Genomic DNA, 16,568 nt, shown 5'->3' on the forward strand with positions numbered 1-16,568 from the left:
ATCATTTCAATAGCTTAAAAATTGCTTTGAAAGCAAGCTATTGAAAACATAACAATCTAGCTCATTGATGATGGTTGGTGATCGCAATGTGTTCCCGAACACGGACGCAAAATCTAGGCACCTGGAGAAACCGTCATAGCGAATACATGCAAGCTGTGATTTGTTTTGCTCGCTTGCATTAGTGTTTGGGAAACCATAGCGGACACACGCAAGGCGTGAGTACTTCCAATCGCATCAGTTTATGTTCTGCTTTCGCATTGAACAGTCGTGAAAAATTATTTGCGTGTGAATGCGTCCGAGCGAAGGAACATTCGCACCCATTTACGCATTTGGCGTGGTGTTCCCGTGATGCAATCCAATAGCATCAGTTTCTGTTCTGCTTTCGCATGGAACAGTCATGGAAAATTGCCACATCACGATAAAAACGAAATGAATTTTATGCAAGGTTATATAGACTTTATTTCGTTTCGTGGAATGGCGCCCTCAGTTTCTATTCAGCGTATGGAGTGATCATGAAAAATCTCGTGTCATTCTAACGAAAACAAAAATTAATCATGTATCAAACATCTTCAGTTGGTTTCACAAGGCCACTCAAATTCCGGCTTTTCGGTTCGTTTCGGAACCATCAACATGTTCGAATAAGTTGAATTTTATGTTGATAACAATTCCATACTTATACTCATCCATCCACACACTAACAAGAAAAACTTTCAGCAATCTTTCAAAATATTCATTCATTCATTCATTCATTCATGCATTAATATTTTTTTGTTTTTTTATCCAAAATATATATTTTATTAAGGCTCATATGGCGTCAGCCTAACGGGGCCGGGAGTTCAATATTTTGACAATGTTTGCTTAGACTATGTTAGTAATATGTAACCGATTACTCGCGGTTGACTCGAGGTTAGTATTACAAGTGTTCTCATAATTGGTATGTCGCAGTCTTCGATGCTCTGTACGTGTGCCCGACACGGGATACTTCTTATTGGGATGCAGCTGACCATTAATCAGCAACGCCCCCCTAGTCTGTACCCCATATCTAGCGTGGTGCGTCTTTCTCGACTCGAGGAATCCAGGATAGAATGGTCACTAGCCGGCGCAATCATCAGCTCGTGTAGAGTTGTCATGAGCGGTACAACCTTTGGCTCTTGTTGAATAATCAGTGGTCTGCACAACCTTCGGCCCGTGCATCTGTAAAGAGTGTGTGTATGTATTGCCGCGACTAAGTAAAAGTTTATCGATCGGATAGGAGGGATATGAAACGGGGACACAACGAAGGAAACATCATTAAACGTTGACATCGGCGTTTCTGAGGAACAGGTATAGATGAAGCAGGAGATCAGGATCCCGGCTACCTAAGATATCCCGGACGGGGATATCCGATTGTCTGCATTGTGCTCTTAGTGCTCTAGAGAGCTGAGAGCGAGCAGCATGGAACCGGATACACGACCAGACAACATGTTCGATGTCGTGGTAGCCATCGCCACAATCACAAAGATTGTTTGCTGCGAGCCCAATGCGATAGAGATGCGCGTTTAGGTTGTAGTGATTGGACATAAGCCGAGATATCACGCGAATGAAATCACGACCTACATTCAATCCCTCGAACCATGCACTCGTCGAGACCTTAGGGATAATCGTGTGTAACCAACGACCGAACTCATCACCACTCCTCATGCGCTGCCAACTTACGAGCGTATACTGACGAGGAATGTGGAAAAATTCATTATAAGCAATTTGCCTTTCAAAAAGTGTGCCTTCTAAAGCGCCCACCTTAGCTAGCGAGCCCGCTTTCTCATTCCCCGGAATCGAGCAATGAGAGGGAACCCATGCTAAGGTAATCTTGAATAATTTTTCGACCAAAACACTCAATAGTTGTCTTATTCTTGTTAGGAAATAAGATGAGCGTTTATCAACTTTCATTGAGCGGATTGCCTCTATTGAGCTGAGACTGTCTGAAAAAATAAAATAGTGGTCGATGGGCAATGTTTCAATGATCCCTAATGCGTAATATATCGCACCCAGTTCAGCGACATACACGGAACAAGGATCTTTGAGTTTGAAAGAGGCACTGGAATTTTCATTGAAGATGCCGAAGCCAGTGGACCCGTTTATGAATGAACCGTCAGTAAAGAACATTTTATCAGATCTCACTTTCCCATATTCTGCCGAAAATATCGGCGGAATAGAATCGGAGCGTAGGTGATCTGGGATTCCATGGATTTTTTGTCGCATGGACAGATCAAAAATGACAGAGGAATTGCAGAAGTATGGGAAGCAAACTTGGTTGGAGATGCCTGGTGAAGGGTGCACGTCGTGTGTAAGGTACTCATGGTATAAAGACATAAAACTTGACTGAGGAGTCAGTTGGAGTAGATTTTCGAAGTTATCAATTACCAATGGATTCATGATCTTGCAACGGATGAGAAATCTGTAGGATAATTCTGTGAACCGAAGAGTAAGCGGGGGTACTCCTGCCAAAACTTCGAGACTCATCGTATGTGTCGAATGCAAACACCCCATGGCTATACGCAAGCAACGATATTGTATTCTCTCCAGCTTGAGAATATGAATCCTGGCAGCTGATCGGAAGCAAAAACTGCCATATTCTAACACTGATAATATCGTTGTTTTGTACAACTGAATGAGGTCTCCTGGATTGGCACCCCACCATGTTCCGGTAATTGTTTGGAGAAAATTGATTCTTTGCTGGCATTTCTGTTTCAAATACGCAATGTGTCTCCCCCAGGTACATTTAGAATCAAAATATACACCCAGGTATTTGAAAAACATAGAGTGTTGGATCGTTTTGCCGGATAGGTGAAGCTGGAATTGGGCGGGTTCGTGCTTCCTAGAAAAAACGACCATTTCAGTTTTCTCCGTAGAGAATTCGATACCTAGCTTGAGGGCCCACCTGAACAGATTGTTCAGGGTATCTTGCAACGACTTTTGCAGAACGACGGGATTAGTACCCGTGATGGAAATAACTCCATCGTCTGCAAGTTGTCTCAGCGTGCAGTCTCTAGTTAGACAATCATCCATATCATTGACGTAAAAACTGTACAAGAGGGGGCTTAGGCAGGAGCCTTGTGGTAGGCCCATAAAACTGTAACGAGAAGATTTCGAGCTGCCATGAGAGAAAATCATGTTCTTTTCTGACAGTAAATTGTACAGGAAATTGTTAAGAATTGGTGAGTCCACGATTATGAAGCTTCTCTGAGAGAATTTCCATGGAAACTGAATCAAATGCCCCTTTGATATCGAGAAAAACGGAAGCCATTTGTTCTTTACGAGCATTTACGAGCATTTGGATTTCAGAAGATAGCAGCGCGAGACAATCATTTGTCCCTCTACCTCGGCGGAAGCCAAACTGCGTATTTGACAGCAAATTGTTCGTTTCGACCCACTTGTCCAAACGAAGTAGAATCATTTTCTCTTACAATTTACGAATACAGGATAACATTGCAATCGGTCTATACGAGTTGTGATCGCAAGCCGGCTTGTTGGTTTTCCGTATGGCTATCACTCTCACTTGTCTCCAGTCATGCGGGACAATATTCAGCTCCAGAAACTTGTTGAACAAGTTCAGCAAACGCTGTTTTGCCAAGTCGGGAAGATTCTTCAACAAGTTGAATTTAATCTTGTCCGACCCCGGAGCTGAATTGTTACATGAGAGAAGGGCAATTGAGAATTCCACCATCGAAAAATTGTTTGTTTTTGTTTTGATGTTTTGTTGAACATGTTTCAATAGTCTTAAATTTGCTTTCAAAATAGGCTATTGAAATCACCAATCGGTATATAAGCGAGCGCCGCTCGGAAATCCACTCAGTTCTAATTGAACAGCGATTGGAGCATGTTGTCGCTGTTGTGGTGAAGCTCTTCATTTATCATGAAAGCGCGGATGAACGGTGTCACCAAGAGCCTGTTTGTGCACCTTAGGCCAGAAGGGAATCCATCAGGAGGAGAGTGATGCTACAAACGGTTCCCCGGGAAGATCTCGAAGCAGCCGCTACACACACACACACATACACGCACGGAATTCTTTCCGTTTGGATCGAGAAAGATCCGGAAAATAATCTGCCAGTTCCTCTAGGAATTTAAAAATACATTCATGTGAAAGAGTTTATTTGAATGTTTTCTATCCATGTAACACTGTGACCAAATATGTTTCAATCAAGTGCTATTAACAGATGGTTATCGAGTTAGCATTAACCACTGGTGGGCTTCCAGTATCGAGGAAAATGTGGCAATATCTAATCGTTACTGAAAATAATCTGCCAGTTCCTCTGGGAATTTAAAATCACATTCATATGAAAGAGTTTATTTTAATGTTTTCTATCCATGTAACACTGTGACCAAATACATTAGGTTTTGTGATTTTTCAATCAATCGCAATCAACAGGATAGCTTCTGAAGATTATTCTTCCCCATCAGTAGGATATTTCCGTATCCAATATTGGATGCATAAAACCTTGTGCCTCCAACGTAACGCTCTCGTTTTCGAAGTTCTCCAAATATTCATTCATTCAGAATGAATTCAGATTCAACTTCATACAAATGATCTCTAAATCAACGATAGTCCTACGCCACCCTTGCGGTTATACCATAGATATAACCCACTTCCTGTTTTTTGCTTTAATCAAACCTTTTAGTTTGGCTTCTAGAGCTTGGTACTTTAGAAACCATTCCACTAATCCAGTTTTCCTGAATTTTTTGAAAGCGGATGATTTTTCAAGGTAGACCTTTGAACACTCCTTGTCCCACCAAAGTGATGGAGGACGACGTCGGAAAGTGGTAGCCGGTACACGTTTCTTTCGAGCTTGAAGTGCGCTTTCGTAAATCAAACTCGATATTAAGTTATACTCTTCGAGTGGAGGAAATTCATGCATTGAAACAATTGCTTCAGATATTATTTCCGCAAATGTTCTCCAGTCAATATTCTTCGTGAGGTCATACGAAATATTGACTGACTCACGAGAGCTTGATTCATTAGCGAACGATAAAATTATTGGTAGGTGATCACTACCGTGGGGATCTTGGATTACCTTCCACATGCAATCCAGGGATAACGAAGAAGAGCATAGAGATATGTCTAGCATGCTTGCCCAAGCATTAAGAATTGATTCAGATCCAATTTCAAATAAATGATTGCCGAGCCAACGGTAGTCCTACGTCTACCTTGCAGTTATATCACAGATAAAACCCACTTCTTGTTTTTTTGTTTTAAACAACGAACGATACTTCCCTCTTTCGAAGAACCACATTCCCGGAAACATTTTTGTTTTCTTTCTTTATTAAAGAGATTTTCAGCCGAACCAGGAAACGATCGATACTATTCCATGGAAAGTTGTACTGAATCTTCGAATATAGAATATAAGCTTAAACATAACTTTGAACAGAAAGAAATGTTGTGCATTGCCATTTCCGAAAGAGGTATTTCTAAGCCATGGTTCGTGGTTCCCCCTGGTTTCGTTTCCAATCAAGCCTGTGTACCAGAACGAATGTTTGAATAAAATTTTAATCCCGTTTCAACAAACACATCGTGCAAATTGACAATACGTGTTTTGGCTGGATAAAGCGTCATCGCATTACGCAAAAAAACATAAACGTTCCTGAATACTAATTCGAACCTATTTGTACCCAAAAACCTCAACCCTACAAATCTGTCTCAGGGTCGCCTAAACGAAGATATCTTCGGGCTAAACAAAAACAACTGGAGAGCCACGAATTGGTAGAATCAAGAGATGCATTCGCAAAGTTGACATGAAGGCCGTACAACGCTTCTGTTCCGACATCAAACGGAAGCATCGTCAAACAGCCGATTACGGACCGTTTACCAATGTTTACTTTTTTTTTTCAACAATGGACAATTTATCTTTAATTTCAATGAATCAGTCTTGTTGTCTTTTTTTGACCGCGTGAAAAAAGAAATTCCAAAATATTAGTTGCCACCCGTTTGAGGCCTTGAAATTCTCTAATTATCCCTGAAGACGGTTACCAACGTCAAAATACTTCAACTAGAAAGTACTCGAAAAAAACAATCACACTGGATTTATACGAACAGTAAATAAATAAACCTGACTACACCAGACTGCACATATCTTGAAAACATATTTAAATGGATAAGACTGAGGGCAGTGAGAAAATATCCACTTTATCGACATCCGCCATTTCCACGAGTATTTTCATTTGACCAACATCGATTGTTCGTGAACAAAGATGAACTCAACTCAAGCAAATTTCCCGAATAGAAGTTACATATAAAAACCGATATCCATTATTATTTAAACACCAGCAGTATACAGTATAATTTCAAGGGTTAAGGTGAAGGTGGAAGCTAGCCATTGTAGTAGTATAGGTAAACCCTCGTGTAAAAATGGGGTAATAGTGTTTGTGAGAGAAGAGCAAAGCACACGTAAATAGATCAATTCACTTATCAGACTGTGTGGCGCTTCATTGACACGAGTCTTTGAATACATTTGAAAAAAAAAACAAATAACAATTCAATACTAAAGTAAAATGTATGAACGATATGTTCCGATGAACAATTGCAAATATAAATATATATAGAAGGTGCATTTGCATATGATTCTGATTATACGCGAGCGTAACATGAGCAAATTTATAACACATGCGAATTGGGGCACTTTTGGTATTAACAAGTTCTTCCGCATAGTAACTCGATGTTGATAATTCCTTAATATCTTCCTTCGTTGATCATATTGTTTTCACATATTCACGTTGGAAAGCCTTAACCCTTCTCTTCGTTGGCCGAGGCATTTAGATTGAATTTAATACTTTTCCGTTTACTGTTTTTGAAAGCATAGGCAGCCGAGCTCTGCAATAAAATTTTTTAACCAATGTTAAAGTTGCTAAAACTTACATTATAGACCCATTAAACGTAAAAATAATAATTGTATTGATATCAACACAATTTTATTCTATTGATTTTCATGACATGGGACGCTATGACTCCGGAATAACATTTTATTGAGTGGTTTTTATAGATGTTTCGATGATGTTGTTTGGCATCAGTGTCGAAAAAATAACGATGCTTCCACCAATACAAACAAAACCATTGCAGAAGATTGAAAAACGAAAATTTAACTTTCAGAGCACTTGCTCGAGTTTTCCGACGTTCTTCACTATACGGTGCGAAAGCAGATGAAAATTTAATATCTTGTGAGTAATCGATTAGAGTTTGGTTGATATTACTTGATAGGAGCGTGCGTGTGCGAAAACGATCATTTTCTTCACACTGTTTCGCAAAATTGTTAATTTTCGAGCGTGGGGTGCGGGAAGGAGATGAAAGAAAATGGCGCCATTGTGGCAGCCATTTGTGGCTTCCTTCCACCTTGACCGCAATACAACGCATTGTATTTCGATGCTCCTCAATTTTTAGTCAAATCAGGAAAAAAATAGTCTCGCGAGTAACGCTGTGCCCCTTCACCTTCGTACTCATAAATCAAAAACAATAAGTACAAAATACTCATGAATTTTCTGTTGGGAGTTACTGATACACCCACCATATTAACCAAACATAGCTCCTTATCACACATAACAAGATGGGGGGGGGCTTCAGATCCAACTCCCATTCCGTCCCGAGAATCTTTAGTAAGGGAGAGTTCTTCGGGCTTGCACTGACACAAGAGTATCATGAAACTTGTCGCTCAAAATATATGCCACACGTATTATTGCGCATCGGAATCTCAACTAAATACCAACTAAAACAAGCTCTACAGCTCTACATTGTTCTCCATTCAAAAAGGAGGAAAAAATGCCCTGTTTAACCCATTTTATGCCAAGTGTTCGGAAAATCGAACATGATTTTTCATGATTTTTTTTTGGAAACTACCATATTTTTTTGGGCATCAAATGATAGCTTAGTCTATTAGCTACCACTTACTATTAATTTCATTCAATTTTATATTACTTTCATGGACAATAAATTCGGTTTAAAGCAACTATGTGTGAAAAGTAGGAAGAAAAAACATTGGATTGAACATCCTACAGAAACAAAAATGTGGGTTTTGGCCGATGTTTTTGTTTGGAGATTACTCGATTTACTGTCATTTTCCGGAAAACGGAGGAACGTAAAAAATTCTTGAAGATTGGGGTTTCTGTAACGCCAATAATCAATATTACACCAAAGGCTTTCGTTAAAAAAATATTTTTTACAGCTTGGTCGTTAATCGGATAAAATGCTACTTTTTCAGCTTACTATCCTAAAGGACAGTGGAACATTAAAACATAAACATCTTACATGACCATTGGATTGCATCGAAAGATGAACAAAAATTTAAACTGCAGATGGAACATTTACTAAACAAATGAATGTTTTATTTACCCAAAAACGATGGGTTGTCTAGAAATACGTTCAACAAATGGTTTTCAAGGAAATTTCGATGAATGAAAATTTTTGTTTTCAAATGTTTTGATTATTTGAGATACATATATTTTCTGATGATTTTATCAACGACAAAAGAGTATATTTCAAAACAACAATTAAAATATTACCAAAATATTGTTCTTATAAACCGATTTTGTCATTTGCATTGTATATGCATGCATAATTCATTGGACCCATAAATTCCACCATATTGAAACCATCCCACATCCCATCTCTTTCTTCATCTTAAGTAGTCACTTAATCAAAAGGTAACATGAACTGTCCAAAGTAATTCTAGAAATCAATTGCATAGTTTTCAATTATAAGACACAATCAGCTCGTTGACAATAAATTAATTAATAATTGAACAACAAAATATAGTTCTAGAATCTAGATTGTACCAGTGATGAGAAATAGAATCAATGATTTATTTCTAGTAATCATTGCGCTATTATCCCGCAGTATTGCCAAAACAAATCAAATATCTATACCAGAAAGATGATGAATGTTCTCACATATGGCACACTTCCGGTGTGTTTTGCTACACCTGCTAAAACACACAAAAAAGCTTATACTCACTTTGCAAAAGTAGATCGCCATCCCAAGGGGTCATAGTGTCGACTATGATGTTGCAATCGTGGCTTTTGATCAAGGTGCAGGTGCAATTCGCAATCATCAGAGAACCGTCGTCGCCTTCCATGTACGAGTAGCCCTCGTTCAGCACAATTATCTCGTTCGGCTGGCTCTCCATCCTCGCCACGGTTTGGCCAACCTTAGCGTTTCCTTCCGACGACGCAGTTAAATAATGTTGTTGTTGCTTTTCTTCTCAATGACGATGGCGCTTTCGCACATCGAATACAAGTATGACGCACCCTCTAATACCGCGTTGGTGAGGATGTTTTTTTCTTCTTCCAAACCGGAGAGACTCCTCCGAGTACCGTATGTTAGGCGCTGGTCAGTTGGCTTCGCGAAAGTTTTCCACCATACTGGTTCCAGTTGACCATCCAAAATGTCCGGTTTTTGACAAGGAGGTGCTTGTAATAATGCGCGTAGCTTGTCCCAGGGGCTTCCGGTTCAATGAAATCCGATCTTTCTAGACTGCATTCCGTACCAGATGTTGTGCTTCCCACCAAAGGAAGCTTTCTTCACTCATTAAACTTTTGTCACCTTCCAACAATACACTTTTCCAAAACCAGCACCACACTTTTCACTGTTCTGAGTACACCACCCTTATTTCCTGAACCGTAGACCACCTATTCCGTTGGCGGTGTGGGGACAAGCTACGCGCACTTTTACTTCAGCTTCCGCTCGCGACGAGCGACCAACCTTGACTAAACACGGACAGAATCTGCCAAATCCGGAGAAGATACACCGGAGGAATATCGCAGCGCTATCCGCGAATAAGGATACCGCACACGAACGCACCAACACAGCCGAAAGTGACACGAACCGACAGAAATTTATGCGCTCAACGCAAACGATACGAACTCGTGGGTACCCCACAAAACCCACACTCGTCGATCCTGCGCTACAGTTGCGCAAAATTTCGCAGCGATTATCACTCCAAAACACACAACCAAATCTCTTTCTCTCTCTTCCGCATCCAAAATGCGCTCTCCTACCGGAAGATTTTCCCGACCATGGAAACGTCAAGAAACGCTTTCCTTTTCGGGGAGGTGTGCGTGTGAGAGAGCATCGGCATTCGATGTGGAAAACAACCTCACGCTTCAACACAAAACCTTCGCTGCCAACGCCGACATCCATTCACAGCGTTTGTTATCAGTTCATCCTCCGCATGAACACCCAGTGTTTGTTCAACACACGAACATTTGGATGGAATCAAGGCGCCTCTATATATACCAGGTGAAACAATCATATGAAATGCATTTTCAGCCATATTGGAATTGCTGTCGGTATTGTTTACAAACAGCATCAGAACGCCGCCGGCGGCTCTCTACAAACTGCTACGACGCTTATTCGAACGATGCCTACTATGTTCGGCTTTTGCGAATTTATGTGAAATAGAAGGGATGATTTTGTAGTATTTCATTCTCATTTCCACACTCTCGCATGTGAAAATGCAAAAATAGCGTATCCTAGAAATAACAAAACAAACAACCCCCGCTCCACAAACCGTAATCCCCTTCTTAATGAAGTGATGATGTTGCTTCACCATACATTGATATAAGCGCCTTGGATGGAATGAAGGCGTAGCGTGTGCCCCGTGTGGTGAATTTAATATACAGCAACTTTATTGTGAATCGTTCTAAAATTGTAAACCATACCAGAGGTGGACAAAGTTTTCACCACTTTTGGCGATCTATTCTTTGGAAGACAGACAACGCTCTACATACAAAATATTCTTTATGTGAACCTGTAAAATACTTTTAATTAGTAAAATGTTGAACATAGATAACACTGATATACTGATTGCTCATTTAGCAAAGCATTTCACCTTGTTGTTCAAAATTATTGAACAACAAGTTGAAATGCATTCTATCAATAGGCCATCGAACAAACGGGAACAATTTTGGTTTCAATGGCATTCATATGGCATGTGAAACATGTGTAAATATGTAAATAAAAAAGAGGAATACGAAATATAAAGATGTATAGCATGTCATGAATTTACAGGGTGTTTGGTAGCTGAGCCGGAATGTTTCAGGATCATGTTTGATATAAAGAAACAATTACGCTTATGATCAAATCTCAACTACAACAGAGTTATTATAATCTTTAAAGATCTTTACTTCTAAATACACGAATTCGAAAGTTTTACAAGTGCATCTTCTAATCTTTCAAAGTTTCACATAATTTAAACGGATGCAACAAAATCGTACTTTTTAAATTAGAGTTATTTTAAGGCAAAGAATTGAGTTCAAGAAAATTTCAATAGCACTACCATAAGTGTGATTCGATTATATACGTGAATTTCACCTCTTTCACCTCCTGAAGTAATCCGGATCAGCTACATAATACACTGTACACCCTGTTTTTGACGTAGAACTACGTCTTTCATTAAGGGTCCTTAATCAAAAAACAGGTCACGTTTTTATGAAATAAAGTTAACGTTAATAACTATTTTTGCCGCGAACGGATTTTGGCGATTTATATACAAACGAATCGGAAATTCCCTAAGATTTGTTTGGTATGCTATACATTACAATCCCATAGTCTGTAAATGGTTTAAATTAATGAAAATTAGAAACATTCCCATTTCCTAATACATTTGTTCTGTCCATTTGTGTGCTTTCCCGAACAGAGCTGTCAATAACGAGCTACTTATCGACGAGCAACGAAGGGGAAATCGTAAGATGTAAAGTCTCCGTGAACAAAGGAAAAAAAGAAGAACGAAGAGGAATATTTGCCTAGAGTATGAACAGTGGATCTCGCTCGGAGGCAAACTTTCATTCTTCGTGAGGAAATTGACTGAACAACATCCTAGCTGGGCGAGCTGGACGGCGAGGGATCGAATGCCTTTCTCAAGGCATTGGGGGAGGAGTAATATGATGGATAAAGTAAAGTTTTCCAAAGGCCTTTTTGAAGGTTAGAGACGAATGAACTGAAGAAGTTCAAAGTATCAAACAAAGAAGGAAGGCAAACTTTCAGTATCGTTCTGTATTCAAAGCAATGAATATCGCTTTATCTTCCTTGTTTTGCGTCATCACATGTCTTCGTTTCGGATTGAGCTGTGGACGCGGCCAAATTATTCACTCGCTGATGTCTCTGGCATTACAATCATTGCATTAAACTGACGCCATTGCATTAAGGTTCTGAGCTACACAATTGTGTGAGGAATCATCAAGCTAGGCTATCGTCAGTTCAGCAAGAAAATAAATGTTCTGGAATTTTGTCAGTGATTTGGTTTCGCATGACGGTAGGAAAACTCTCTCCACTGGCAATATTAACAGAAAGGGCTTCTGCTGAGAAGAGCGCAAAACGGAGATAAATGTGTGTATATTTAGTTGCTTCGAGCCATCGATATATGGATATTGGTGTGCGTACGTGCGTGCTTCATAATCCGTACGTAAAAATAGTGCATCTTCGCTACGCTGAAACCCCATTTGTATCTGCTCCCTGTGCATTGGCCCTGTAACGATGTAAGAATCGCCTAATTTTTATGCAATGATTGACGATTGTTTGATGTTGCAAATTATGCAGTCGTAATAATAAATATAAACATGGAGGGGAGCGGGACGGAAATATTTACACTAGGGTATTAGTAATGAATCTCTTCTGAGGCAAATATTCAGCCTTTTTCCAAGCAGTTAACATTGTTTGTTTTCTGTCATCAATGCATTGAACTGACACTATGGTGAAGTAGGTGTTAAGGTTGTGCACCAAAAAATTATTTGGGGAAAATCAAGTTATCCAATAAGGTATATTAAGTTAATAATTTATCTGGGCTCGCGTGCCAGTGGCAAAACTGCTTTCAACTAGGATTGCATTTGAGCTAATCTTGATCATAATGAAGCAGTGCTACTATTTTCGAGGTTGTTGAGATTAACAGATAGAGTTTATTTCGTTTATTTAGTCGCCAAGAAAGTAAATTTCGTTCCTAAATTTTATATGAGATTTGGTTTCGCTTGCCAATAGCAAAACTTTATCCACTCAGGATGACAGCTGCGCTCATCTCGAGCATGTATTGTTCTGTGAGCACCAGAATGAATCATCAAACAAATATCGTCAAATGATTCTACAATAAAAAAAAAATTCAGGGCAACTAAACTGGTAAACTGGTTATTTCAAAATTTCCGTAGCATTATAAAATAATATCCGCAGTTATAAACATGCGACTTGAATTAAACCACAGCGTAGTTCTACGTCAACAATGCGGTCGTGTCTTAAACGCAACCTCCTATATTTTTACCACGATTGTTTACGAGGATTTTTCTATGCGGATTTACCAATAAACTTTATCCACGTAAAAACCCACGTGGATTTTCCAATCAACTGGGAAATATCACATCTCTCCCTCAGCTCACCTCTCTTCGTTATGCTCTCTCAGAGCTGTTTTTTACACGGATTTTCAAATTAGCGCTGTTTTTCTAAGAGCTACGTATCCCCCGCGAAAAAAACCAATGTGAATAAGGAAATGTTTCGCTTTAGGAACTTTATCTTAAGGGATGTTTTAGTTTTATACGAATTTCAGATAATTCTTCGAGCTCTGAACAAATAAAACAAAGAATATTTTTACCATCCATCACTTCATTAAATTTTTCTTAATTTTTTTAGCAACACAACCAGAACTAAACAGAAAAAAATATTTAAAATTAGAATAGTTACAGGCTGGTAAAGTGAGGAGGTTAAACAGTAAGTGGGTTATGTCTATGGTATAACCGCAAGGGTGACGTAGGACTATCGTTGATTTAGAGATCATTTGTTTGAAGTTGAATCTAAATCCATCCTGAATGAATGAATAAATAAATATTTGGGTGACTTCAAAAACGAGAGTGTTACTTTGAAGACTCAAGGTTTTATGCATCCAATATTGGATACAAAAAACCTTGTTCTGAAGAATAATCTTCAGAAGCTTTCCTGTTAACTGCACTTGATTGACAAATCACAAAACCAAATGTATGTGGTCGCAGTATTATATGGATAGAAAACATTAAAATAAACTCGCTTTAATGTAATTTTCAATTCCAAGGGGAACTGGCAGATTATTTTTCAGCAACGATCATTTCTTTCCAGGTTTCCTCTCGATAACCAGCAAACGAAAAGAGTTGCGCGCGTGTATGTGTATGTGTGTGGCGGCTGCTTCTATGTCTTCACGGGGAACCGTATTTCGATGCTGATACTCTCTTGGTCACCTTCTCTTCTCCTTCTGATCGATCGGCTTTTCTGCGCTCCCTCACAGTTAAAACAAACTGATTGCATTTCAGGTCAGGTCAAGCCAGGTAATGAATACCTCGATCCCTCGCCGTTCAGCTCGTTCAGTAACGATGTTGTCTTGTCGATGTCCTCAGGCGTCGTGCACAAATTACGTAACGTAAAAATCCGGATTTTGAACCTCCCCCCCCCCTTACGTAACGCAATTTCCTATCTCTAATAGACAGAAAGTAACGCAACATCTAACCCCTCCCCCCTTATCGCGTTACGTAATTTGTGCACGACGCCTCACGAAAAATGAATGGGTTTCACCACCAGAATATCATTTCAGTATGCTTTTCGTGCGTGATTGAATCGAGAGAAGGTGTGGTTTACGATGGCAATTTGGAAGGCAAACTAGAGGAGAATGAACTTTCTGAGTATGAAAATTTCGGCGACTGAGCAATAATCGATTGAAAATTATATAATTTTGGCGATACGAAACATTTTCCGTTTTTCATGTTATGCATCCATTATTGGATACGAAAATATCCTACTGATGAGAAAGAATAATCTTCAGAAGCTTTCCAGCTAATTACACTTGATTGAAAAATTACGAAATCAAATGTATTTGGTCACTGTGTTCGCCATATAATTAGAAAACATTAAAATAAACTCTTTCGCATGGATGTATTCTTCAATTCCCAGGGAACTGGCAGATTATTTTTCAGCAACAATTAGATCTTTCCGGAATTTTCTCGATGCTGTATGGCATGCAAACGAAAATTCTCATTTCAGTTTGGCCTGCAAAAAACTTTTCTGAACTCTAATCCATCAAATTTGGAGCCCTGAAAAGGGCCGTTGATTATATGCTAAGCTAATATAGCACCCTCTCCTTGGATTCGACGGGCCAGCTGAATGTCCTTGGGCATGATGTGACGCGTTTTACGTGGATAGCACACAAATTTGTATCTTCGAATAAGCCTCCTGCAGCGTCATAACCGCGGAACTTTGGAAGCGCAAGTCGGTTTTGAAGTCCTGAGCAATCCCACGAACCAAAAGCTGCAAAGGTAGCTTGCGGATCATCAATTCGGCCGACTTCCGATAGCGATGAATTTCACGCAAAGTTCCCGGTCGATAGCGATGTGGCTTCTTCACCTATCCTGCGGCTGGTGCGCTTCGTGTGCCTTACCACTGAAAGACTAACCTGCTATCTGCTTGGTCCCAAACAAACGAGTCGTCACGGTGCGAGAGTAGAGTAAGAAATGAACGAAAGCAAAGGAAGCGTAATTTTATAACCTGTTTTCGAAGCTATCATTAAGCTATTGAAACAATTTTCCGACTCAATAAATAGCAATCATATAACTCTTGGTCATTTTATCTTTTGTATGAAATGATTATCACTGTTCCGTTGATCCGAAGCAGAATGAATCACGCTTAAAGAAGGAATGGATTTTTTCTTGGAATTTACTCAGCAAAAATAATGCCCTTTCCCAACACTTAAAAACGACAAACGGTAAACAGTTTCATCGAAGTGATTTCTTCGATATGGGGATATATTCACTACATCATGTCATGTATTTCATGTTCTTCATTATGAAATCCATATCCATGGCACCTATCGGTAACGAATTATCATCGACACCGCGATTTTCGCTAAATGCTCCTTTCAGTTCGGCCTGTAAAAAACTTTTCTGAACTCTAATCCATCAAATTTGGAGCCCTGAGAAGGGCTGTTGATTATATGCTAAGTTAATATAGCACGCTCTCCTCGGATACGATGGGCCAGCTGGATGTCCTTGGGCATGATGTGACGCGATTTGCATGGATAGCACACAAATTGGTATCTTCGAATAAGCCTCCTGCAGCGTCATAACCGCGGAACTTTGGAAGCGCAAGTCGGTTTTGAAGTCCTGAGCAATTCCACGAACCAAATGCTGCAAAGGTAGCTTGCGGATCAGCAATTCGGTCGACTTCTGATAGCGACGAATTTCATGCGAAGTTCCCGGTCGATAGCGATGTGGCTTCTCCACCTATCCTGCTACTGGTGCGCTTATCCGAGCTGCTTTCGTGGTGCCTTACCACCGAAGGACTAACGAGCTGTCTGCTTAGTCCCAATGAAACGAGTCCTCACGGTGCGAGAGTAGAGTAAGAAATGAACGAAAGCAAGGGAAGTGTCATTTTATAAAACATAAAAGAATCGAGTGTAAACCCCACCCTCTTTATTGTATAAGCTTACTGTATACTCACGAATATAATAAGGGTGGGATTTAGATTCTATACTTTTATGGTTTATAAAATGACGCTTCCTTTGCTTTCGTTCATTTCTTACTCTACTCTCGCACCGTGAGGACTCGAGCTCGTT

The 16,568-nt window shown here is 39.7% G+C and overlaps 1 protein-coding gene across 1 annotated transcript in view; it reads right to left on the reverse strand.

Moving 5' to 3' along the window:
- The window catches only part of LOC129775141 (metallo-beta-lactamase domain-containing protein 1), a 249,371-nt gene extending 239,431 nt beyond the window's left edge, over positions 1-9,940 (reverse strand). Inside the window, exon 1 of the mRNA XM_055779481.1 lies at positions 8,972-9,940. Coding sequence (XP_055635456.1) covers positions 8,972-9,143 — 172 coding nt within the window. The 5' untranslated portion in view covers positions 9,144-9,940. The remainder of the gene's footprint in view (positions 1-8,971) is intronic.
- Between the last annotated feature and the right edge of the window lie 6,628 nt (positions 9,941-16,568).

Source organism: Toxorhynchites rutilus, chromosome 3, assembly GCF_029784135.1.
Source record: "Toxorhynchites rutilus septentrionalis strain SRP chromosome 3, ASM2978413v1, whole genome shotgun sequence".
Classification (NCBI taxonomy): Eukaryota; Metazoa; Arthropoda; class Insecta; order Diptera; family Culicidae; genus Toxorhynchites; species Toxorhynchites rutilus.